The 26,352-nt window shown below is 38.3% G+C and overlaps 1 protein-coding gene across 27 annotated transcripts in view; it reads left to right on the forward strand.

Annotated features, from left to right (window-relative positions):
- KMT2C (lysine methyltransferase 2C) overlaps nt 1-26,352 on the forward strand; it is a 293,121-nt gene that overhangs the window by 199,881 nt on the left and 66,888 nt on the right. For 25 of the 27 annotated variants that reach the window (XR_016394238.1, XR_016394240.1, XR_016394239.1 and 22 more), the window contains 10 exons: nt 2,429-2,530; nt 3,070-3,174; nt 7,874-8,055; nt 8,310-8,474; nt 9,259-9,368; nt 11,736-11,801; nt 12,784-12,996; nt 19,563-19,691; nt 21,067-21,186; nt 24,026-24,156. Coding sequence is in view for 24 of the 27 variants with exons in the window: in XM_089917170.1 (XP_089773296.1) it covers nt 2,429-2,530; nt 3,070-3,174; nt 7,874-8,055; nt 8,310-8,474; nt 9,259-9,368; nt 11,736-11,801; nt 12,784-12,996; nt 19,563-19,691; nt 21,067-21,186; nt 24,026-24,156 (1,323 nt within the window). In the remaining 3 variants the exon portion in view is untranslated. The remainder of the gene's footprint in view (nt 1-2,428; nt 2,531-3,069; nt 3,175-7,873; nt 8,056-8,309; nt 8,475-9,258; nt 9,369-11,735; nt 11,802-12,783; nt 12,997-19,562; nt 19,692-21,066; nt 21,187-24,025; nt 24,157-26,352) is intronic. The other 2 variants (XM_089917164.1, XM_089917171.1) reach the window with 2 other exon arrangements.

Here is a 26,352-nt window from a genome sequence, read left to right on the forward strand (position 1 = left end):
GAAAATAAAACTTTTGTAACCTTCAGAACAGATCAGACTGATATCTGTGCAGGGAACAATTGTGCATACTTTGTCAAAGATTGCCTTTGAGGTAGATTTTATTTTTCTAACAGTTTCAAGATCATGAAATAAAGTATGAAATGAAAACAATGTGTCACTAAGCTAGATGATAGAGTTTTCTTTCTTACATGTATGAATTGCTATTTTAAAAAAATCTTGATTTTTTTTAGCACTTTCTTGTCCCCCTGCTTGATTTAGGGGATACTGCAGCTTTCTACTACAGACTTTGTTTCTGGTTGATACGGGGAATACTGTGTTCCACCCTTGTTTTTCAGTTTAACAAAAGCATTCTCTGGGTAAATTTTCCTTTGAAAATAAGAATAACACTTCTACAATTTGTGAGCTACTTACTACGTGTTACCCAGTTGTAAGACCTGTTTTGTGTTCCCATGTTGGAGATGGGGAGGTAGAAATGGATACTTATTTCAATATATTGAATACTTTTGTTACCTATATTCTAGCTGTTTCAGTTATGTATTTTAATGATGTTCTCAATGTATCATTAGTCCTGTGTTTGAATTACTGAGATTACTCCATCCACTCTTGGTAGGCACTTAATTTATTACTGATGGAATGATTATTCTACTTTTATGAATCATCTTGTTTGACTAAAAGGTAATTTTGGGATATGCATATAACCTATGGATACATTTCCTCAGTTTAAAAAATTAATATTTTTTAGAGAGATGGAAGTTTTGTCTACTAGTTGAGTCCTGATTTTCTCCCTTTCACCAGTTTTGGGCATTTACATTTTAGGTTGATCCATATGAAACTGCCAACATTCAACCCCCTTTGACCTTTGAACAGCAATTTCTTATGCTTCAGCCTATGATATATGGGCCATAAGGCAGACATGTAATTGTTTTGTGTGTTTTTATACTGTAGTGCCCTAGCTCATGTATTACTCTGCAGCTTATTTTTCACCTCAACAGTGTAGCATGTGATTTTCTTCATGGAAATCCGTACAGATTTCTGCCTTGCTGTTTTTTAAATGCTGCATCGTTTGGATTGTTCCTAGTTTTAGTCGTTCCCTAGTGCTGACCAGATAGGTTGCTTACACTTTTCCCATGTTGTCTTTAGGCCTTTGTGACTATAAATTGCTTTTATCGATTACTGTCGTAAAACCATAGAACTGTTCATTAAAACTGCATTTAAAGTCTTTTGCATTGAAAAATTTTATTACTGTAATATGCTCCTTCTATTTATTGATAGTTGGTCTTCTTTCAGTTATTCCTCAAGAACAGTAATTTCTGTTACTTTTCATTTTGACCCTAACCTATTGTGTTTCAGCTCAGTTCTTCCAAGCTATGTTGTAAGCTTTTAAAGCAAAGAGAGTTTATAGTTCTGGCATTGGCTTCCCCATTCTCTTTTTTAGCATCTAATTCAGAGCTTTTTTCATGATAAGCACTCTGGAAATAATTATTAATAAGCCAGTGTGTACTTAGTTGATTTGGTCAAATTTAACCAAGTCCAGAATTGAACGGCTATGGTTGATAATTCTTTGGCTAAGACTGAAATTATGATAAGTTACTCAAAATAATTATATTCTAAAACACTGCTGCCCCCAAAGAAATATGTGAACCATATATGCAATTTAAAACTTCCTAGGGAATTCCCTGATGGTCCAGTGGTTAGGACTCCGTGCTCTCACTACCAAGGGCCAGGGTTTGATTCCTGGTTGGGGAACTAACAGCCTGCAGGCCATGTGGCACAGCCAAAAAATAAATTAAAACAAACAAAAAAACTTCCTAGGAGCTACATTAAAAAAAGAGAGAGGAATAGGTGAAATTTAATTTTAATATATACCTTTTGACCCAGTATATCCAAAATAGTATCATTTCAACATGGAATTTATAAAATACACAGAATTATTTGACCTATATTTACGTTCTTTTTTGTTTGATACTAGGTCTTTAAAATCTGGTGTGTATTTTATACTTATAGCTTTATACATCTCATTTTGCTGTACCCCCACTGCAAGTTTTAAGAGTCACTAAAATGGAATGATATATGTGTGTGTGTGTGTGTGTGTGTGTGTGTGTACATCCATATATAAGTGTACACACATACAATTTTTTTGTTTCTTGATTAGAATTTCTGGTTAATCAGTCTTACTAAAGACATATTTATGTTTTCTCACTTCCTGATCTATGGGGCTTGTAACTCTGAAGAGACAAGTGAATTTTAAAAATGCCATAATTTATACTTTTATAGTAGTATCTTGGTAATAATCATCTAATTTGGAATTGTTAGTATAGTCTCTGGCAAAAAAGTTGTGTTTTAAACATGAATCTTCTTAAGCTTTTCAGTCAGGTATCATACAGGTGAAGAATATCACTTCCCATTTTGTGTGTTTTGCTTTTCATAGGTGTCTGCTGCAGATATTTCATCGAATAAGGATGAAGAAGAAAACTCTATGCACAATACAGTCGTGTTGTTTTCTAGCAGTGACAAGTTCACTTTGCATCAGGTTTGAACTAAATTGTCTTGCACTTTTTAAAAAAATTACTTTATTAATTAATGGCTGAGTTGGGTCTTTGTTGCTGGGTGTGGGCTTTCTCTAGTTGCAGCGAACGAGGGCTAGTCTTCCATGTGGTACGCGGGCTTCTCATTGCGGTGGCTTCTCTTGTTGTGGAGCATGGGCTCTAGGCATGCGGGCTTCAGTAGTTGTGGCTCGTGGGCTCTAGATCGCAGGCTGAGTAGTTGTGGCACACAGTCTTAGTTGCTCCGTGGCATGTGGGATCTTCCCAGACCAGGGCTCGAACCTTTGCCCCCTGCATTTGCAGGAGGATTCTTAACCACTGTGCCACCAGGGAAGCCCTGTCTTCCACTTTTGAACTCCTCCTTGCCCATTTCTGCTTTATCCCGTATGTACTGCAGTCATTTAATATTTAACTCTAGAGCTATACCAACTGAGAAGGTGCTTTATAAAAATTATAAAATTAGTATATTGGTATAGTCTTAGTTTGGTCTGGAATTTAAAATACGTTAATGTGTTCTTAATTTCAGGATATGTGTGTAGTTTGTGGCAGTTTTGGCCAAGGAGCAGAGGGAAGATTACTTGCCTGTTCTCAGTGTGGTCAGTGTTACCATCCATACTGCGTCAGTATTAAGGTGAGCACACTTAGATTTAATTATTAATGTAAATATGCTTCACGTTAACAAAAACGTATTGATTTGATTAGTATCATGCTGCTTCCAGTTCTTATAATTAATCAATTATTGTTTGTTAGGATTATTATACATATGTGACAATATTTAAGTACTTTAAATATTAAAGTACACCCTCCACCTCACCCCCCCCACCCCCCTGCTCCTTCACTGCCTTTTTGGAATCTCAGTTGTGTGCGAAATTGTGTGATATTGTCCTCAGATCACTAACACCTTGTTGGGTTTTTTCCCCCAATTGTTTTTCTTTCTGTGCTTTAGTTTGTATAGTTCTATTATGTTCCCAGAATGCACTATTATTATGCAGTATCCAGCCTATTTTTAAGGCCATCCAGTGGGGTTTTTTTTTTTTGGCTGTATGCGGGCTTCTCACTGTTGTGGCCTCTCCCCTTGCGGAGCACAGGCTCCGGATGCGCAGGCTCAGCGGCCATGGCTCACGGGCCTAGCTGCTCCGCGGCATGTGGGATCTTCCCGGACCGGGGCACGAACCCGTGTCCCCTGCATTGGCAGGTGGACTCTCAACCACTGTGCCACCAGGGAAGCCCTCATCCAGTGGATTTTTTACCCAGATAATTCTGTTTTTTCATCTCAGTTCCATTCTATAGCTTATACTTATCTTGTGGTTTTAAATTTTTTCTTCACTATGCTTTTTGTTTCAAGTCCTTGAAAAGTTTATAATTGTCTGCTACTTCTATCATCCCTGACATTTTTCATTTTGTATTAACTAATTTTTCATTTTGTAAATGTTTTACAGCTTTCTTTTTAACATCTAGTAATTTTTGATTGAATGTGGACATTGTGCATTGTGATGGTATATTGTTGAGAGTCTAGATTTTGTTCCTTTAAAACGCAGTGAGATTTTGTTGTGGCAGGCAGTTATTTGTGGATAAGTTTGAACCTTTTGACACTTCTTTGTGTCAAGCTTTGAGGTGAGTCCACAGAGCCTTCACTCTGAGGTGGCTATTCTCAAACTTTTTGGTCTTAGAACCCTTAGCACTCTTAAAAAAGTATTGAGGACCCCAAGGAGATTTTGTCTATGAAGATAATAATGATTGAATATTTACTGTTTTAGAAATTACAACTGAGAATATTTTAAAACACAAAAATATGCAGACACACCTTCTATAATGCCAATGTAATGATGTTTTATACATCATGTAGCGTCTACAAAACATCACAGAGTGAATTAAAGTGAATAGTTTAGATCACACTTTCCTAACTGCTGTTCTAGCACCAGTTTAATACTTGAGGCATGGCCTTTATGAGGTCTCTGCTGAATTCTCCCTAAACCTTCCCCTTTCTGATCCCTACAGGCCCCCATTCACCAGTGTCTTTTCAGTCTGACTTGGTTGAGATTCAGATGTCTTCCAGCACTGTGTGCACTCTGATATTTATTACAGATTCCCAGGAGCTCTTCTTTACCCTGGTTTTGGGTCCTTGTGTGACCTCCTGGATGTGCAGCTTGGTGTTCAGTCGAAGACTAAAGGGAAATACTGTGTCGATTCCTGGAGTTCTTTCCTTTTTTTTTTTTTTTGGAGTTCTTTCTTACTGCTCCCTTCTTTCCAGTGCTCTGTCCTGCACATTCCAACTGCCTCAGCCCCCTGAACTCCAACAGTGTGTCCTAAACTCAGTGAGCCCGTTGTACTTGCCTGGGCTCGTCCTTCCCTGGGGATCATTCTGGAAAAATGGCTCTAGGCAGAATATCATAGGACTCTCCTTGCTTGTTTCCCTCCTCTCAGAAAAAGTCTTACACTGCCTTTTGTCCGGTATCTGAAAACAAGTGTTTCATAAATTTTGCCCAGTTTTCTAGTGTTTTATGATGGGAGACAGGTCTCGTTTCAGTTACTACAACGTAGTTGAAGCAAATATCCGTTAGACTATAAAACACATCTCTCATACCTTAGACATGATACATGGATGGGGACCCTGGATAATATCTTGGTTCAAAGAGCTCTTAAAAATGAAGATAAAACCAGTTCAATATGAGGCAAAAAGGAGTGGATAGTAGAGCCCTGAAATCTGCACTAAGGGAATTTCAAAGGGTGGGGGGTATTGTTCAAATGTTGAAATACCGCAGAGAGTTCAAATGATAAACACTAGTACGTCATCTAGATTTGGGAGTAAGGTCTTGACTGACTGACTTGAGCAGTTTCACTGGTGGTGGGCAGAGTGACCAGACTGTAGTGTGTTGAAGAGTCACTTTAAACTGAGGGACTTGAGAATTCGGCCGTAAAGGACCACAGACTGTGAAACAGGAAAACTTAGTAGGAATGAAGATACATCATTAAAAAAAATTCTACTCCTTTATCTTCATCTTACCTTTCTTCTAAGCCAGGGGTTGGTAAACTGCCACACAGGCCAAATCTTGCCCACTGCCTATTTTTGTAAGTGAAGTTTTATTGGAACACAGCCATGCTCTTTTGTTTACATACGTCTGTAGTGAGCTTCACACTACAGTGGCACAATTACGTAGTTTAACATACTGCCTGGCCAGCGAAGTCTAGAATATTTATTATCCTGTCCTTTACAGAAAAAGTTTGCTGGCTACTGCTCTATGCTCCCCTGCTCTTCCTACCCTAGGCTGTTTCTTCCATTTGGGTAAATAATATAACCTGATAATCTAAGACTAATTTAAACATATCAGTAGGCTAATCAAAGTAATAAATATACACGCTTAAGAAGCAAATGTCTTTACGAGCCTTATGGTAACCGACCGACCCGTCTTCCTCTGCCTTCACATCTGAGTCCTCTTCCCCACGACGCAACCCCTTTGGGTTCGTTCAGGTCCTTCTTTTTGTAGTTAACTGTACAGCGCTAAATATTATACTCGTGTTACTCCTTTATGTGTGTTAGATTTTGTTGACTTGCCTCTATAAATAAGTAAATAAATGCTGATTGAGCTCTTAAAATACACCTCCTGCCTTCTCCCAGCATCCTCCCAGTATAGTTGTTTTACTATATTTAGTTAATAAACAATGTTGGCTATGACTCCATAAATGTTCACTGGAGATCTAAATAGTGTACTATGGCTTTATTTTGTTTTTCATGGAGTTTTTAATAGCAAGAAGAAAATAATGATTCATGATTCTCCATTAGTTTTTGTTTGTTTTTACCTACTGTGGAAGCATGATCATATCAGATTATTTCAGCAAGTAACTGTTTTTCTGGGAAAGGCTTAACCCCTTCCACACTCTGCTTTTCCCTGTTCTGAGCTGGGCTGGTAGCTTCTAGGTCTTCTAGGTCTGTTACTCAGTTCTCATCCTCAAACATCTCTGGGATGACATCCTCTTTTGGGTTCATTGCTTTCTAGAGATCCCACGTCTTCCTTTTTCTTGGTATACACCCTCACTTTGTTCCTCATATCTCTTAAGTAACTTCATTAGAAAGGGTACTTGGAAGCTGAATTTTGAGTCTTTGTCTGAAAGGTATTCCACTTTTAACACTTAATTGCTTGTTTAGTTAGATTAAGGATTGTACCTTGAGAAGTATTTTCCTGTAGAATCGGAAACTGTTACACTCTTTTAGCATCCAGAGTTGGAAAGTTTGATGCTACTTTGATAGTTGTTCATTTATTTAACTCTTGTTTTCCTCTCAGGTAGTTTTTTTTTTTTTTTTTTTTTTTTTTGCGGTACGCGGGCCTCTCACTGTTGTGGCCTCTCCCATTACGGAACACAGGCTCCGGACGCTCAGGCTCAGCGGCCATGGCTCACGGGCCCAGCTGCTCCACGGCATGTGGGATCCTCCCGGACCGGGGCACGAACCCGTGTCCCCTGCATTGGCAGGCGGACTCTCAACCACTGTGCCACCAGGGAAGCCCTCAAATAGTTTTAAGACCTTATTCTTCATGATCTTAATTTTTATTCTGTATCTTGATTGTTTGCTATTTTGTTATAACACAGGTTCTTTGCGGTCCTTTTTACCTGTAGACTCTAGTCTTTTGAGATCTCTTAGTTTGTTCCAAATTCTTAATACTACGTGATGTGGCTGTTTTCTGGAATTTATTAGAAGCATAGAGATTCTCAAATTTTTCCACTTAAGTTAGACCCTTGAGGCAAAGGAGAATAAGCAGAGGGCTGAATATGAACTTAAGAAGTCCTAGCTTCTTAGCCTAAAATCCTCCAAGACCGTAAAATGGCCTTGGGAACTCATGTTGTACCTTAATTTTCTTTGCATTTTTAATATTGATTTTAATATACAAGCCCTTATGCGATGTACACAAGTTTCAGGATCATGAATTCATGAAATGTCATAGATTGAAGCTTTATCAATACATTTTCAAGTCCTGTGTTAACAATAATGGGGTCATTTACTTGTTTTCTTTAAAAACCAGTTACCACATCTGTCAAGTGGACATAAAATCCAGAGCACAAGGTAGTTACATAAACTAAAAAAGCCATTAAAATATGGATCCCTTTATATTATTCTGTCCAATAGGCAGACTCCGAAAAGTACGTGAACGTGGTCACCCTGGAATTGGGCCACTGTTGGTGCTCAGTAAATGTTAGTTGCTTTTGCCTCTTTTCTGCTCCTAGGTATGTAAGCCCCGTGTTCATTTGGTGCTTGATCAGATGTGGCGTATTTGATCGCGTTTGCATGAGGGGTAGGTTAACGTATGAATCACACGGCTTGGTTGTTTCTTTTGCAGATCACGAAAGTGGTTCTGAGCAAGGGTTGGAGGTGTCTGGAGTGCACTGTGTGTGAGGCCTGTGGGAAGGCGACAGACCCAGGAAGACTCCTGCTGTGCGACGATTGTGACATAAGTTATCACACCTACTGCTTGGACCCGCCACTGCAGACAGTTCCCAAAGGAGGCTGGAAGTGCAAATGGTACCCTAGGACTTACGTTTCCCTTGTAGACTTTTTAAGTTCAGAACTTCCCACAATGCTTTAGTTTTCACAAATCAGCAGCAACTGCTTAATTGCGTGATACCTGTTTACAATCATTGACACCACTAACCGGAAGATTTTTCGAATGTGCATTAAATACTTTCCCCCTGTTCTGTTCTTGTGTAGCTTCTTGAATTTCAGTAACTAAATAACCGAGTAAATAAAATTGAGACTTGTGGGGTGTTGGGTTTCAGGTGTGTGTGGTGCAGACACTGCGGAGCGACATCTGCAGGTCTGAGATGTGAATGGCAGAACAACTACACACAGTGTGCTCCGTGTGCAAGCCTGTCCTCCTGCCCCGTCTGCTACCGAAACTATAGAGAAGAAGACCTTATTCTGCAGTGTAGACAATGCGATAGGTATTGTGCTGTTTTTTTCTTCATCTTTTGTAAGCTTTTCTCTCTTAAATATAGCAAAAGGAAATTGAAAAATAACTTTCTTCTATCTTAACGGTAAGAAGTAAGAGTTTTCCTTTCCAGATTTTTAGTCAGCTAGAAGCTTAACAGAAGTTTTCTGTTTCATATTCTCAGTTCTAGGCTAAACATTTTTCACTTGGGGCTTTCTGAGGGTTGAGGTCTTTGATTTCAGTGGTATGTTACTGTGCTCTGTTAGCACCGTACATGTAATATTAGTAATCATATTATTTCATCAGTAGTATGGGATTCTCAGGATTCTGCCTACCAATTCTTTGTTCTAAGGCAGGGTAACTTTTATTTCCCAGTGACCGTTCATTATCAGTTACACAAGCTCTGTCTACTCCACAGTAGGTGCATCACCTGGACCACATACGTGCTGCACCACTCCGTTATGTGAATTCCTTTCTACTTACCCTAACTAGCTTCCGTGCTGTCTCTGAAATACTCAGTATTTTGTCATAAAGCAATTATCCCATCCTCATATAATGTGCTTTTGCTTCGTTCATAGTACTTGTTCTCATTGCTTTTTTCTTCTTCTCAGCTCTGACAGTTTTTCGGGGTCGATAGGAATGGTTAGAGAGGGGTGACATGGGCTAGGTGGGAGGAGCACATGAGACTTGGGGGCTTTAAGGTTGGAGGCTGTCAGCTCCTGTTGCAGTTTTTAAAAGGAAGCCATCCTCAGTATATTTCTTCTTCTTTTTTTAATGTATGAATATGGTCTTTCTAGATGGATGCATGCAGTTTGTCAAAACTTAAATACTGAAGAGGAAGTGGAAAATGTAGCAGACATTGGTTTTGATTGTAGCATGTGCAGACCCTATATGCCTACATCAAATGGTAAGCAAATGATTTAAATGGTGAGTCTGTGCTCTTGGATTGATACAACTCACTTGTGCCTGCTGTCCTTAATCAGTGAGTGGGCTTAACTGTACTTCTTTTTCTCTTTTTGTGAAACTATTATTTGGACAAGTATTTTATGAAAAATAAGTTACTTTTCATTTTTAATTAACTCTCATTATCCCAGTAATATGTTAAAACAATCTACTTACATAAAGGAAGTAAATTAAGAATATATTTTAGCTATAAGGTGTAATTTTTGCTTTCAAGAATCATAATCTTGGGGACTTCACTGGTGGTGCAGTCGTTAAGAATCTGCCTGCCGGTGCAGGGGACATAGGTTCAATCCCTGGTCTAGGAAGATCCCACATGCCTCGGAGCAACTAAGCCTGAGCGCCACAACTACTGAGCCTGCGCTCTAGAGCCCGTGAGCCACAACTACTGAGCCCGCATGCCACAACTACTGAAGCCTGCGAGCCTAGAGCCCGTGTTCCACAACAAGAGAAGGCACCACAATGAGAAGCCCGCGCACTGCAACGAAGAGTAGCCCCCGCTCACCGCAACTAGAGAAATGCTGCGCACAGCAACGAAGACCCAACGCAGCCAAAAATAAATAAATATATAAATAAATAAATTTATTTTAATTTTTTTTAGGTGTCCCTTTAAAAAAAATTTTTTTAACATCTTTATTGCAGTATAATTGCTTTACACTGTTGTTTTAGTTTCTGCTGTATGACAAAGTGAATCAGGTATACGTATACATATATCCCCTCCCTCTTGCGTCTCCCTCCCACCCTCCTTATCCCACCCCTCTAGGTGGTCACAGACCACCGAGCTGATCTCCCTGTGCTATGTGGCTGCTATCTATTTTACATTTGGTAGTGTATATATGTCAGAGCTACTCTCTCACTTCGTCCCAGCTTACCCTTCCCCCTCCCCATATCCTCAAGTCCATTCTCTACGTCTGCATCTTTATTCCATCCTGCCCCTAGGTTATTCAGAACTTTTTTTTTTTTTTTTTAGATTCCATATATGTGTTAACATACGGTATTTTGTCTTTCTCTTTTTGACTTCACTCTGTATGACAGACTCTAGGTCCATCCACCTCACTACAAATAACTCAATTTCGTTTCTTTTTATGGCTGAGTAATATTCCATTGTATATATGTGCCACATCTTCTTTATCCATTCATCTGTCGATGGGCACTTAGGTTGCTTCCGTGTCCTGGCTATTGTAAATAGTGCTGCAGTGAACATTGTGGTACATGACTCTTTTTGAATTATGGTTTTCTCAGGGTATATGCCCAGTAGCGGGATTGCTGGGGTCGTATGGTAGTTCTATTTTTAGTTTTTTAAGGAACCTCCATACTGTTCTCCAGAGTGGCTGTATCAATTTACATTCCCACCTACAGTGCAACAGGGTTCCCTTTTCTCCACACCCTCTCCAGCATTTATTGTTTGTAGATTTTTTTGATGGTGGCCATTCTGACTGGTGTGAGGAGATACCTCAGTGTAGTTTTGATTTGCATTTCCCTAATGATTAGTAATGTTGAACATCTTTTCATGTGTTTGTTGGCCATCTGTATGTCTTCTTTGGAGAAATGTCTATTTAGGTCTTCTGCCCATTTTTGGATTGGGTTGTTTGGTGTTTCTGATATTGAGCTATGTGAGCTGCTTGTATATTTTGGAGATTAATCCTTTGTCAGTTGCTTCGTTTGCAAATATTTTCTCCCATTCTGAGGGTTATCTTTTCATCTTGTTTATGGTTTCCTTTGCTGTGCAAAAGCTTCTAAGTTTCATTAGGTCCCATTTGTTTATTTTTATTTCCATTTCTCTAGGAGGTGGGTCAGAAAGGATCTTGCTGTGATTTATGTCATAGAGTGTTCTGCCTATGTTTTCCTCTAAGAGTTTTATAGTGTCTGGCCTTACATTTAGGTCTTTAATCCATTTTCAGTTTATGTTTGTGTATGGTGTTAGGGAGTGTTCTAATTTCATTCTTTTACATGTAGCTGTCCAGTTTTCCTAGCACCACTTATTGAAAAATAAATAAAATAAATAAATTTATTTTAAAAAAGACTCATAATCTTGTAGTTATTAGCAATACATAGGAATCCAGTACATTGGTTCTTTATCTTTACCAGTTTTTCTTCCATGATGTTGTGTATTTCCTCCACCATTTCTCTTTGTTGTTTTAAAGGCAGCTTTTAATTCTATTTAATTTAATTCTATTTCGTTTTCAAGCATTTATTTTAGTAAAATGGGTACAGTAGTAGAAACTTTAATCATATGTAAATCTTTAAATACACCTTACCTTTTGTGAAAAAATCACGAGTTTTTGTTTTTGTTTTTGTTTTTTTTCCATTTCAGTGCCTTCCTCAGACTGCTGTGAATCTTCACTTGTAGCACAAATTGTCACAAAAGTGAAAGAGCTAGGTAAAATCTGAAATGCTTTCCTTGACTGTTCTTTACAAAAAGCAAAGAAATGCTTTTATATAACTGAATTGTGACACGTTACATGAATCCTGCCTTACTCATGTGGGTGTTCAGTGTAAATTTCCTAATGTTGGTAATCATTTCTGTAATTACATACAAAATGTCTGTCTTTCCCAGCTTTAGTGGGACAGTATTCCTACAGATCTCACCAAATTGGCAGTGAAAATAACCACTTTTGAAATAACCGTTAACTACATACTTGTTTTGGTTTCATTGATACATTATTGTGTTTAGTTATCAGTTAGACTAGACAATAAGGCCTAGTTAGCAAAGAGATTTCTTCAGAATTCATTCTCTTACTATTTTTTTCTGTAATAGATCAGCCTAGAATAGTGACTAACATGATATTCTTATTAAACTCATTCTTTTGCCTACTTCTATTTGATATCATCTGATACAAAAACATTTGGATCGTACAGAAATTTTTCTAATGAACAGCAATTTTGTACACTTAAATTTTTGCAGAATTTCTGCTTATTTACTGCCTCTCCTTGTAAGTGATTATACTGATGCTTTGATTTCCAAATGGGCTTATGGAGTATTTTTGTTTCTCTTCTGTAAATTGATCCTCACCTTTTAGTCTGAAAGGATACTCTAGGAAAAGGCTCATAGTCGAGTGACTGAAGCATTGCTTTTAGCTTCCGTGCTTTCTTTTTAAATCCCTGTATTGATACATGAAAATAGAAATGCCAGGAAGACCATTTAGAAACAAACTTACAACCTTTCTCTTTATAATTCAAGGAGGTTTGACCAGCTATGCTTACTTTTAACTGAATACTGTTAATTATTTGTGCATTTCGTAGGTAATTGGTTTATAGAAGTCACATTCCCTTGACATGGTCCTTATGGAACAATAATCAACTTATCAATCAAAATTAAAATGAAAGTTTTAATTTGTATCCTTGGGATATTGTAATTTTAGATCCACCCAAGACCTACACCCAGGATGGTGTATGTTTGACTGAATCAGGGATGACTCAGTTACAGAGCCTCACAGTTACTGTTCCAAGAAGAAAACGGTCAAAACCAAAGTTGAAGTTGAAGATCATAAATCAGAATAGCGTGGCCGTCCTTCAGACCCCTCCAGACATCCAATCAGAGCATTCAAGGGATGGTGAAATGGATGATAGTCGAGGTAATACTTACATATTTTCCATGGAATATGTTTGCAAAAATAAAGAATATAAAAGACCTTTTAAAATTATTTGATTTATCTAAGGGTAGATCCTGCTGACTTAGAAGGTAACCCTTGGTGTGACACTGTCCTGCGTCAGTGGTCTTCTGAGACCTTGCCTTTTCAGGTTCTCTTCGTTTCATGTATCCTAGAACAGACCTATATTACAGAAATTTCCAGGAGCACCATATCTTCGAAGGTCACAGATCTTTTCACATCTTTTCGGGGTTTGCCAGATAGCTGCATAAACCTCTTCAGATGCTGTGAACTTGGATTTCATGGTTAAGTTAAAGTAGAACTCCATGCAACCTAGAAATGAAAGACCATCATTAATGTTCAAATATAAGCTTATATTCACAGATACTCATCATAAACCATCTGTTTATAAACATTTTCTTGATCAGGTTTTTCTGGCTGAATTTTCTTGAGATGAAAAAATAATTTTACTGGCATTAAATTCAACATGAGTTTTATTTTTGCTTTTCTCTGAAGAAGATCGCCATAGGCTTGTTTGTTTTTAGGGTGGTTATTTCTTTTCAGTTGATTCAAAAATAAAGTAATAGTTGCTTTTGTTCCATCACATCTTATCATTTACCAGTATTTATTGAATGCCTGCTGTGTGCCAGATGTTGGAAGTTAAGTCAATGAGCAAAGCAGATAAAATCCTCTGCTCATGGAACTTACATTTTAATGCTAGGAGAAAAGATCATTAAAAATACATAACATAATAAGTTAATAAAGATGTGTTTGGCAAGTGCTGTTGAGAGGACTTGGGAGCACAGACAGTGGGCTGAGGGCCCAGATGAACTGGAAGCCATATTTAAGCACCGACTTTAAAGAGTTGAGTGAGCCACTCGATTATCTGAGGGAAGAGACAACGGGAAAGGCCCTGAGTGGGATGTGCCTATAACATTTGCTGAACATTGTGGAGAACAGTGTGTCCAGCACAGTGAGCAAAGGGATGAAGGCCTGTGATGAGAGCAGAGTGGTGAGGAGAAGTGGGGTGACTCAGTAGGTCCTGTAGGACCATAAAGGTGGTGCTTAAGGCATTTACTGTAAATGGAATGGGAGCTTGTTTGGAGGTACCTGATGAGAACAGTGGCGAAATCTTACTTACAGTTTAAAAGGAGCACTGCTGTGATGTAAACAGACTTTTAAGCCCAAGAGTTGTAGCAAGCAGTTCAGGCAGGAGGCTCTTGCAGCCGTCCAGGTGAGAGTTGATGGTGGCTTAGAATGGGTCTGTGTGTGCTCCTCTTACTTTATCAGCTAATCCTCACATTTCTTTTGCAGTAGTGTGTTTTGGGATCTGTGTGGTTGGAGAAAAGCTTTCTGATGCTTATGTATAACTCATTTTCAAGTACTATTGAACAGAAGTTCATTTTGAAGTTTTAAGTGATTTGAGGCTTGTGAAGAAGTAGTCTGTGTATCTGGGAGGAATTGACCTGATTTTACCATCAGCCAAAGTACAGTGAAGAATTGCAGTTTCTGAGGGTATCAGAAAATGCCTGAAGAATGGTTCCCTAGTCCCTTAAATCTGAGAAATGCTGCATTTCGCAGAATTTGAAAGGTTTCTTGGTGGTACACACTAATTCCCAAAGCATGAAATTATAGAGGGAAGAAATGTTTGTTGATGTTTGTTTAAAAACAAAACATCAGTAGAAAGACCCGAGAAGGTTTTCCCTATAACTACCCTTCTGTAAAACAACGCTGTGAGAAATGGTAGATATTTCTGCAGCTGTACAGTTTCCAAATTGAGGCTGCCAGCAGGGAGATCCCCATAGAAGTAATACTGTCCATCATATTATACACATAATACATATGTAATTTTAGATTCCACAGGAGTCGACGAAGTCCAAATGAACTTGTGATGCTCCTGAAATATTGCAGCAATACTCACCTTTTTGGGGGTTTTTTTGTTCATTTTTAAACTCTTCTGATAAACGTTTCTTAAGGAAAATGTCATAAACAATCACCTTAGCATATCAGAAACAAACTTGTGCAATAAAAGCAGGCTCCTGGGGTCTGGATAGCCTGTTAGTGCAAAAAAACCCAAATCTAAAGAAAATAAAACTGCTATCTGTGTCTCAAGAGTGGGAGCGCAGGGGGTGGGAGGAAAAAAGTGGGAACACGGGGACTTCCCAGGTGGTGCAGTGGTTCAGAATCCACCTGCCAGTTCAGGGGACATGGGTTCTATCCCTCCTCCGGGAATATCCCACATGCCGTGGAGCAAGTAGGCCCGTGCAACACACCTACTGAGCCTGCACTCTAGAGCCTTTGAGCCACAACTGCTGAGCCTGCGTGCCGAAACTACTGAAGCCCGCGCACCTAGAGCCCGTGCTCCGCAGCAAGAGAAGCCCTCGCAATGAGAAGCCCGTGCTCCACAACAAGAGAAGCCATCGCAATGAGAAGCCCGCGCACCGCAACCAAGAGTAGCCCCCACTCGCTGCAACTAGAGAAAGCCCGCGCGCAGCAACGAAGACCCAGTGCCCACAAAAATAAATAAATAAATTTATTAAAAAAAAAAAAAAAAAAAAAAAAAGATGAGTGGGAGCACAGTGCTTCCCTCTCAGTTGCTGCCGCCCGTGGACCCTCACAGCACGGTGGGGACATCGGGAGGTGGGGAGTGAGACCGCGCCCAGGCTGTGGCAGGCATGGTGTGGGGCAGATTGAGAGGAGAGGAAGCAGCCGGGTGGGTCGGTTATCACCTCCTGCAATTTGTTAACGGTCATTTCCTCAATGCTTTAAATTTTGTTTGGGGGCAAGTAATATATTCACATGTTTTTAAACTGCACAAGAATAAGGGTGTTTCTCTTTTCCCTGTCCTGCCAGTTCACTTCTCCAGACGCAGCCATTCTTTGTGTCCTTCCAGAGGTGTTTTGTTCATGTACAAGCACATGGATATATATTTTGTGTTCCTTTTGTCTTGCTGTTCTTGCTTTTATGTTATTCTTCATTTTTCATGGCCTCATTCTTCATATTCCTTTGTATGGATGTAAGTAACTCAGTTCCCAAACTGATAAGACCTTTAGGGGTTTTGTTTGTTTGTTTTTTCAGTCTTTTATTGTGTGTTTCCTGAGATTTCATGTATTCCTCGTTTCTCTCCCTCACTTTTGGTGGGCATACCTTCTGTTGTTTCTTGAGAGAGAATGCATGGAAGGTAAATTTGAGAGGTTATGTACTTCTGAAAATGTACCCTCCCACCTGACTGATCTTTTCCAGGTTGGAATTCATTTTCCCTTCAGCATTTTGAAGTCATCGATCCAGTGTCTTTTAGTTCCTGGTATATAGGGAACTTGATACTTTTTATATGATCCGTGTTCTCTCTGGAAGCTCTTGGGATTTTAGGAAATTCTTTGTCTGCAGTGTTCTGAAATTTGGTGAAGATATGTCTATTTCAGTCTGTTAGGGATGTTTTTCCTTTCTTTTGTCAGGCACTGAGTGGTCCCTTTCGTCTGCCATCTCATACCCCTCAGCGTTAGGAAATGTTCTTGAAACCATTGATTCTCCCCCTCGGTGCCCCGCCTTCTTTTTCTTGACCCTGCTATTCAGATGTGAGACCCACTCAGCCCATTCTCCCTGTCTTTTCTCTCCTTTCTAGCTCAGGTCTTTGCGTTTTACTCTAAAAATTTTTCTATCCCTCTACTGATTTTCATTTTTGTTTTGTTTTCAAATATCATGGATTAATTTCCAAGAGCTTTCTTTCCTTCCTTTGCATGTTCCTTTTCATAGCATCCTGTTCTTGCCTCATGAATGTTTTATCTTACCTGTTGGAGGATTGAAAAATTTTTTCTAATGTTTTCTTTTTCCTGCCTAATCTTTCAATTCCCAGTTGCATTTTGTGGTCTCAGGTCTCTATCTTTCATGTGATAGATAATCCTTGGTTTTCCGTGTGTGATTAAAAGTGAGGACTAAAAGTGGTGATTGGAAAAATAAATAATTTTTTAAAAAAATAAGGAATGAGTGATTAAAAATGATGAAAATCTTCGAGTTTGTGGGTGGTATTTGTTGGCTAAGCTTTTGTGATCTGTGCTCACTATTTGGAAAATCCCCTAGTGTCAGTACCTTTAGACATTTCTCTTGGACTGGTCAGGTTTCCCAGAAGAATCTTCCTGTCTCCTGCTTGGACAGTAGAGGTTTAGCTGCTGGCTTTCTGGGAGTTTAGTGGGGAAAGGCCCCAGGGGAGAGAGGGTCAGCATTTAACATGCCTGTAGTCACTTAATCCTGTTTTCAGTCCGTGACCCCAGTGTTGAGTTTGAGTGTCTGAGTCCCATATCCTGTGAGTGTGAATGGCAGCCTCACAGTGTGTGAAGTTGGGAAGGTCATAGGGATTATGGCTTCTGTAGTTAATATGATATAAAACTCTCTTTGCTTTAGCTGCCTCCCACCCATTTCCAAAGGTACCTGGCTCTGCCAGTTCTTCAACCTTTTGAGGATTGTGATAAAGTTGGATTTTTTTCTTGGTTCCTTCCACTTTCAACTGAGAATTTGTATTTCCTGAGTCAGTTTTCATCTCTCATTCTCTTTCCAAAATTGTGGCTTTTCTTCTTTCCTGTTTTTTCTGTCTTTGTTGGTTTATCTTTTAAAAATAGATTGCTTTACTGTACATAGGGTTTTGGGAGAGTGAAATTAGATGCATGAATTTAGTCTGCCATCTTAAACGTAAATTTCCTCTCATATATTTCAGTGGGTTTATTTTAAGGTAAATAATTGCTAGCTTGTTACCTTTGGTGTTTGCTAAGTTTCAGTAAATAAATAAATAGATAAAATTTTCATGGTTTAATCTTAGCTGTAGAAAGCAGTTATCAGATTGTTATAGAATTGACCTTAAACACTGACCTAATATTATTGAAAACAAATACACTACTCATGGTATTACAGAAATATGCATAATACTTAGAATATTGAAGAAAAGTGTTAACAATTTATTGTTAAATGTATTTGATAACTTTTTTTTTCCCCTAAAGCACAGCGTAAAGCATATACAGCTTGAAAAGTTTTGATTACCATGATTTTAAAACAGCATTCCTCTCTAGGAACTGAGCTTTTGTATGCATTACTTAGTTTCATTGTTTACTTACATTTGGTGAAAAATTTGTTGAACGCCTATTACGTACCGTGCTAAGGATGCAGCTGTTAATAAGAGTCTTAGATAAGGAGAATATAGTCTAGCAAGGAAACAGACATTAAAAGAACCAATTAAAATAAAGCATAATGTTAACGTACAGGAGCATGCATAACTGTGGGAATTCTCAAAGAAAGTGATGGTTATAAAATCCTGAGGGCTTCCCTGGTGGCACAGTGGTTAAGAATCCACCTGCCAATGCAGGGGACACGGGTTCGAGCCCTGGTCCGGGAAGATCCCACATGCCACGGAGCACCTAAGCCCGTGAGCCACAACTACTGAGCCCTTGCACCACAACTACTGAAGCCTGCACGCCTAGAGCCCGTGCTCCACGACAAGAGAAGCCACTGCAATGAGAAGCCCGCGCACCACAACAAAGAGTAGCCCCTACTCGCCACAGCTAGAGAAAGCCCGCGTGCAGCAACAAAGACCCAACGAAGCCCAAAAAAAAAAAAAAAAATCCTGAAAGATGGGTAGGTGGAAGGTGGCAGAGGTGGGGAGGCAGTGGACAGGGAGCTTGATGTGCTCAGGGAGCTGAGCGTAGCTTGCATAGCGGGAGCGAGATGAAGCTGGAGAGTTCACAGGACACTGTTATAATGGGCCTTACCATTTGGATTTCATTTTGAGGCCACTAGGAAGACATTAAAGGATTTTTAAGCAGAAAATTGATACTTTTCAATTGATAAATTGATATTTGTAGAAACATCATTTAGGCTGCAATTTAAAGAGCTGATTGGAGAGGAGGGTAAGCATGGAGGCAAGGCAGAACAGGCGGGGAGGGAATGCAGTAAGTCAAGATTGGACTCAGGTGGTAGTTGAGGGACATAGAATGTCCTTGGGAGATACTGAGGAGTCCTGATTGAACGAGAAAAGAAACTAGGAATTGTCAAGGCTGTCTCCTGGGAATCTGCCTCCTGCATGGTACGTTTCCATGTCTTTTAATGATGATAGGTAAATCCTGGGAAAGGGAGAAGGTTCATCTTAAAGTAGTAGTTCAATTTTGTATGTAAAGTTTTCAGTAACTAGGTAATGTCGAATTACAGATTAGTTGGAGCTCAAGAGAGTTGTAGGCTAGAGAGACAGCCTTGGGGTCCTGGACCTGAAGATACAATTAAAAGCAAGGGAATGATAGGTTAAGTGCAGATTGATTTATAATTGTCTTTGGGAGCATTCTCTGTGTGTTTCCCCTTCTCTGATTCTTATGTTTCATTTCCTGAGAACATTGCACTAATTAGCATGAGTTCTGCAGCCCTTAGGGGGCCTTTTCTGTCTCTGTACTTCCCCTGTCAACCGGGATGCATGATTAGAATGGCTCGGCAGCCACTTTGCTTTGTATTTCCTGTTACATAGGAATTGTGTATTTGATAGCTTTTTCAATTTTATCTGTACGTTTACTTTTTTCCAGAAGGAGAACTTATGGATTGTGATGGAAAATCAGAATCTAGTCCTGAACGGGAAGCTGTGGATGATGAAACTAAGGGAGTAGAAGGAACAGAGGGTGTCAAAAAGAGAAAAAGGAAACCATACAGACCAGGTATAGTGCCTGAGCTAGACATCTTAATATAATCAAAACTTAGTTAATTTAAGAAAAATATAATATTGAGGGCTCCAAATATAATGAAATAATCAGGATGAAATATAACTTCTTAAGAACTCTCTAAGCTGAAACTTAGAGAGTTTTTTAGGCTGTGCCGTGCGGCCTGGGGATCTCAGTTCCCCGACCAGGGATCGAACCTGGGCCCTGCTGCATTGGGAGCGCAGGGTCTTAACCACTGGACTGCTCGGGAAGTCCCCAGAACTTGTAGGCTTTTTTAGGCAGTTATTAATGTCTGTTTACCAGTGAATGAGGTAGTTTATTGAATCAGTTCAATCTTTATTCTTCTGATTGCTTATATTTTATTGGTAAGAGTGATCTAAATACCTTCTGATGTGTAAGGAAAAACTGTGTTTGTTTTCTGCTAGACCTTAAAAGGTAACCTTCCTTACAGATGAGCCACATTTATAACAAGGGCCTAGATTAGCTTCGTCCAAATCACTGTATGAAAATGATTTCATTTCTTCGTAATTATGAGGCTTATAAGTGCACCTACTTTTTTAGACACTGCCAAATTCCTTCCAGGAACTTATAGTTAAATGTTGGGGTTTTTTTGTTTTGTCTTTTTCTGCCTTACATGGAAGTTATCCATGTAAGGGACCCATTTGAGGGGCCCATTAGGTCACAAAGTATATTGCTAGACAACTATCATATGACAGAAGCTGTTAGTGTTACTATGTGGCAGGCGCTATTCTCAGCACTTCCATCTATTTATTTAGTGCTTATCATATGTGTATAGGAGATACTATACATTATCCCTTTTCTTTTACCGGTGAGGTAACTGAAGCAATGAAAAGTTAAATAACCTGCCCAAAGTCTAGTAGTCACCAGAATTACACAGTTTGACTCGTCTAAGAACTTTAGGAATAACTAGACACATTACCCCAGAAGTCATGTTGATTTTTGCTTGGATCATCTAGTTTAGTTTGTATCTTGTATCTGTTCTCCCTCAGCTAACATACAAATAATTTGATGATCTATGAGTTACTAACATTAAGGAAACAAGCATAACTTACTATAATGTTTACCCTGACATCGTTTAGGAGAAGAAATACATGCAGTCTTCTGTACTTTGATGAATTTGTATTCCTATTTGGTTAGTAATGAGGTAACAATAACTTTGATCTCTTTTATTTGCTTATTTCCAAACTCTTGTATTTTGCATTAAAATGAGATTATTGATTTAGGTTAACCCATATTGAATTTGGGAAAACCCTCACTGTTTAAGACTAAGCAATTGCACCCTACTTAATGTGGAATTACAGGGAGAAATTAGTAGTTATTTACAAGATTACCTAATTTCTGTTTTGGGTAGGTATTGGTGGATTTATGGTACGACAAAGAAGTCGAACTGGGCAAGGAAAAACCAAAAGATCTGTGATCAGAAAAGATTCCTCAGGCTCCATTTCTGAGCAGTTACCTAGCAGAGATGATGGTATGGTACTGATTTTGTTTGATTTAACCCTCTTATCTTGATATCCCCATTGAAAAGAACTATCCTAAATAATGTTACAATGACAACCTTATTGCTTCTTAGTGATGAAAGGATTTGAGTGCCTGTAAAGTTCATATCTGCAATATAGAAATTAGGTTTGATAAGAAAATTATTTAAATCCAATCAATTATATTGCTTTGAGATTACTTTAAGAAGGGACTGAGAATATGCGGGACTGAATAGGGACTGAATCACATAGTTATGTCTGGTACTTTCTGGCCATCTCACAAAAGGCCTTTCTTTGCCTGCGTTAGCTACTTGGCATAAAATTGGAAACTTTTTAGACTATATAGTTGAAAGTGACAGCGTATCCCAATAATTTATAACAAAGTTGTATAGTGTTTTAGAAATATATCTTCCAATTATTAGTCTGTCATTGTTACTTAGAGTTTCAAAGATAGCTAAATCGTTGCTTAAGTCATAGCTTAAGAATTGGTCCTAATGAAGACTTTGCAATCAGTATGGTCATGATCTGTACACTTTCTGTATTTTAAATATTTTATATAGAATCTGAAGAAAAAAGATGTTTTTATCATATTCTTTGAATAGAGTTCTTTTATTACTATGTGATAGGGTTTTGGCCTGTGAATGAATTTCAGAAAAATTGCTGCACATTTTTAAAAGGAAGCACCATAAGAGTTTTAAAGAAGTTTCTAATATGACTTAACATGGCTGTAATAAGCCCCAGTTAAGAAATGTGATATGTTCAATGAAACAATTTTTTTGTTTTCCATCTTTGTCTCTATTTTGTCTTCTATATAATTTTATTTTTATCATTTAGTTCAATATTTTTCATTTGTGTCATCCAGTGTCATCCACTGAGTTTTTAATTTATTATGCATTTTTCCTTTTCTAAACTACTTTTTTTGATATTTTAACACTTTGTAGCTTCTTTTTACAGCTTATTCCTCCCAGTTTTAGTTGATTTAGAATATAACATTTCTAAAACCTTTGCATATCTGATTCTGCTCTGTATCTCCTGGCCCTGTTTCCTAGTGCCTCATTTCGTTGTGTTCATGGTGTGAGATAGATACATATACATTAAACAGCAACAAAAATTTTTTTAAACTGTGAGCTCATGTTCTTTAGAACATTCTCTGAACTTCTTGAGGACTGAAGTGAAGGTTGGTTACTTCAGAGAATATTTGTTGCCAGGAACATGAGGTGCTATTCCCCTAGGACTCCTTTAAGCTAAATTCTTAGCTTGAAGTTTTTTGGTCCACCTATGTTGTATAAATTCAGATTTCTTACATATCAGGGCTGTACTGAGTTTATGAACTCTCCGGGAAGATTTTCATTTTTTTGCCTTTCTACCCAGCACCTTATTCAGTGACAAGATGACAAGCAGTTTTCTTTGCTGTCAGGTTGGCGGGGGGGTGGTGGTGGTGAGTGATGTGTGGAGGACCAGGGGAACGGGAGGGTGTGTTTCTTGTTAAACCAGCCCTGGTGTGGAGTCCTTCAGGGTCCCCCCTTTATACCAGACAGCTTCTGGTTAATCTCTACACCTTGGGAAGAAGCTGTAGGCTTTGTCTTCTATTCCCCATTCCTCATAAGGCTCTGAAAACTGGAGTTAAAGGTCACGAGATTTTAGCAAAATTTCAGAGAGCTTTATTTAGTTCTTTGCTTATTTCTGTGGTTCCTATTTTACCTTAATTTTTGGTCTTGGAGAATTCTTTATTTTCTGTTTCGATTACTGCTGTTTTTTTTTTTTTTTGCGGTACGCGGGCCCCTCACTGCTGTGGCCTCTCCCGTTGCGGAGCACGGGCTCCGGACGCGCAGGCTCAGCGGCCATGGCTCACGGGCCCAGCTGCTCCGCGGCATGTGGGATCTTCCCGGACCGGGGCACGAACCCGTGTCCCCTGCATTGGCCGGCGGACTCTCAACCACTGCGCCACCAGGGAAGCCCTACTGCTGTATTGTTTTTTAAATGTTTAAAAGATGTTTATCCACTATGTTTAGTTGTTTTCAGTCCACCTATGTAGTCTGGCAACAAAAGTGCCCACATTGATTTTCAGAAGGCATGTGCCTTTTGCCTAAAGTATGTGAGGGTATCATTTGATTGCTTGCTTACCTGCTTTAAGTGGTGTACTTGTTTTATTGCTAATTTCATAGTCCAACATTTTGGATTTCCACATTTCTTTGATTTTAAATTTGAGCATTCATGGCATATTTATTATCATACTCATAGATAGTCATATATTATCACAATATGTATGGTACTCCAGGTACCTAATTTGCAGTAAATCCCTGAACTTGAATTGCTGGATTGCAGGACACACATTTTTTAAAAGACTTTTGTTAGATAGGCCCAATAAACTCTAGCAAAAGGTTGTACCCACTAAATTCCCTTTAGTAGTGTTCGAGTAGCCGTTTATCCATACTCATTAGCATTGAGTATGTATTTTCCTTTTTTTAATCTTTAACAAAATGTCAACATTAAAAAAATCAAGTTTCTACTTTGTGAAGAAGAAAATACTCATTAAGAAACAATGGGAAGCATGCTGATAATAAGTAGACATGAAATGAATTTTTAATGATACTTAAAAATTAATAAACTTACTTTGAGGTCTTTTTATGGAAAAGGTAACTTGTCAAGTCATTATGCTGTGTACCTTAAACTTAGTTGTATGTCAGTTATATCTCAGTAAAACTGAAAGAAAAAGGAAAAAGCTTGTTTATGTGGAACTGTGTGTATGTTGGTAAGTTATAAAATTACTTTTGGTGGGCTTATCTGAAAATTTTAAATACCACATATTTATAAATGTGACTATTGTTTCAGGCTGGAGTGAGCAGTTACCAGATACTCTAGTTGATGAATCTGTTTCTGTTACTGAAAACACTGAAAAAATAAAGAAGAGATACCGAAAAAGGAAAAATAAGCTTGAAGAAATTTTCCCTGCCTATTTACAAGTAATATTTTGCTTTATATTATGTATTTGTTAATGAAAGAAACGTAAAGTGATGTATCGAGTTTTGAAAGAGAGTTTTGTTGTTTTTGTACATGTTTTAATCAGTCATCATAAATGCCATTTTTTTACCTTCCAGAGCCTCTTAAAAATTACATTTATCTTCTTTGTGCTTTGATACTTTTTACAAAGTTCTTTTTTTAATCCCAGTTTTTCATTTATAAATTTCATAAGAAACACAAGAACTCTTTGGCTGGGAAAAGCTCATTCTTCCAAACCAGTCATACCTGTGTGCTCTGCAAACGCAAGTCTGGTGGACAGCTTCCTTTGCTAGTACGGGTTACAGTGATTATGTTTACTGAATGATGATGGGTTTTTAGCCACCAGAATTGCAGCTTTCATAATATTTACCACTTTTAGAGGCCTAGTGAACCAAAGGTTTAGGCTGAATTGTTTTTGTTTTCTAAAATATACATCAGGAAAATATCCCTCAATATGAAGAAATTGTTTGATAGATGTAAATAGAAATCCTTCTAGTTCATCTTGTAAACATTAAGTCTCAGAAGAGTTCAAGGCCATGTGGTACATTGGAAAGAACCCTACATCAGAAATAGGACTGAGCTGTAAAGGCTGGCTCAGTCATAGCTCATTCTAGATTCTTGAGCATGTAATTCATCCTTCCTTGGCCTCTCTTCCTTCATGTGTAGAAATTGAATTGGATCAGACTGTCATTGAGTGTCCATCTGATCTGTCCCTCCCACGCAGCTATGGCGAACATTGCTTGAGTTGTAATGTTTTTTTTTAACCTTAATTTTCCAATTAGCTATTACTAATTTAATTGGTTTTAAAGGCATTTCCTTTCAATTAACATACAGCTTCCTCAATTTTTTTAGTAATTAGAAGTGTAAAATTCAAATACTCATTTGACTAAAATGTCTTCTGTATTTATCAAATAAGACTTTAAAGCCTAAGTACCTTAAGTATATAATAATATTTATGAGTGAAGTTTTGTTAGACAACTAACATCATAAGGGCAGTGTCCATTTTAAAGAGTGCAGTCTTTAAAGTCAGAGCCCTGGGTTTGAATGCCACTATGCTACCAGTTAGCTATGTGATTTTGTTTTATTTAACATCTCTGTGCCCCAGTTTTCTCATCTATAAAATTGTGGTAATACCTACTGTACAGAAATGTTGAGAGATGAAATAAGAATTGTGGATGTAAAGTGCTTAACTCTGCACCTTACATTTTATCTATCTTTAATAAATGTTTTATTTTCCCCTTATTCCCTTCACATACCTATTCATTCTAGCTTTGTACCTATAAAAAATATATAACAGTAATTTTATTGTTCAGGAAATAGAACCATTTATTGTTTAGATTATATTTAATTGCACCCTTTGTGTTGTCTCCTGTGCCCTTCACCTCCCATCTTAATAGTCCTTCCTGGGAGTATTGAGTAGATGGCATGCCCCCCTCCTCCTGTTGACCCTTCTGTAAAGTGTAATGTACATTTAGGAAGCTTTCTTCAGCTTTTTAATGGAAGTATTGATATGAAAACTGACCATTTCATACTTTTGCAAAAGAGCCTTTAAAAATAGTGGATCTGATTTCCTGATTACTGCTATAATCTAAATCTGTTGATCGGGATTGTTTCTTTTGGTGTACAAGTGTAATTCCCCTATTGTCCATCAGTAATATATAGCTTTTTTGATGTGCAGGAACCTTTTGTGATAGTACTATTTCTTGGACATCTTGTGATAGCAATTGTATTTTTTTTCGCCGTTGTTCAGGGGTGGGGTGGGGCATACATAATATATAGTGATGAAAACCCGCCAGGAATTCAGTAACAGTGTTTTTCTAGCTTTTCTTTATTAATCACAACAGTGTCAAGATAAACTATAAATAATTGTATAATCCACGCAGTAGAAAGAGTTACCTGGCCTATTAAGAGCTGGTGGTACCACATGGCCATAGGAACCCCTGTAGTAGATCTGAAGTCTCCAGGTTCTGGTCATCACTGAACACTGTTAAGTCACAAACCAGGTGGAGCCACTCCCTTACGTTAACTGCAGGAAACAAAAAGCCGCCAAAGTAGTAAGAACGTAACAGTTTTTGATAAATACCACTAAATTCATCATGGGTCATATTAAGAAAAAATTCTTGCTAATGGTGGTCTCAGATTTATACTGAAGGCATTAA

Source organism: Delphinapterus leucas, chromosome 9, assembly GCF_059928025.1.
Source record: "Delphinapterus leucas isolate spDelLeu-1000000601 "Yukka" chromosome 9, BTC_Dleu_Yukka2, whole genome shotgun sequence".
NCBI lineage: Eukaryota > Metazoa > Chordata > Mammalia > Artiodactyla > Monodontidae > Delphinapterus > Delphinapterus leucas.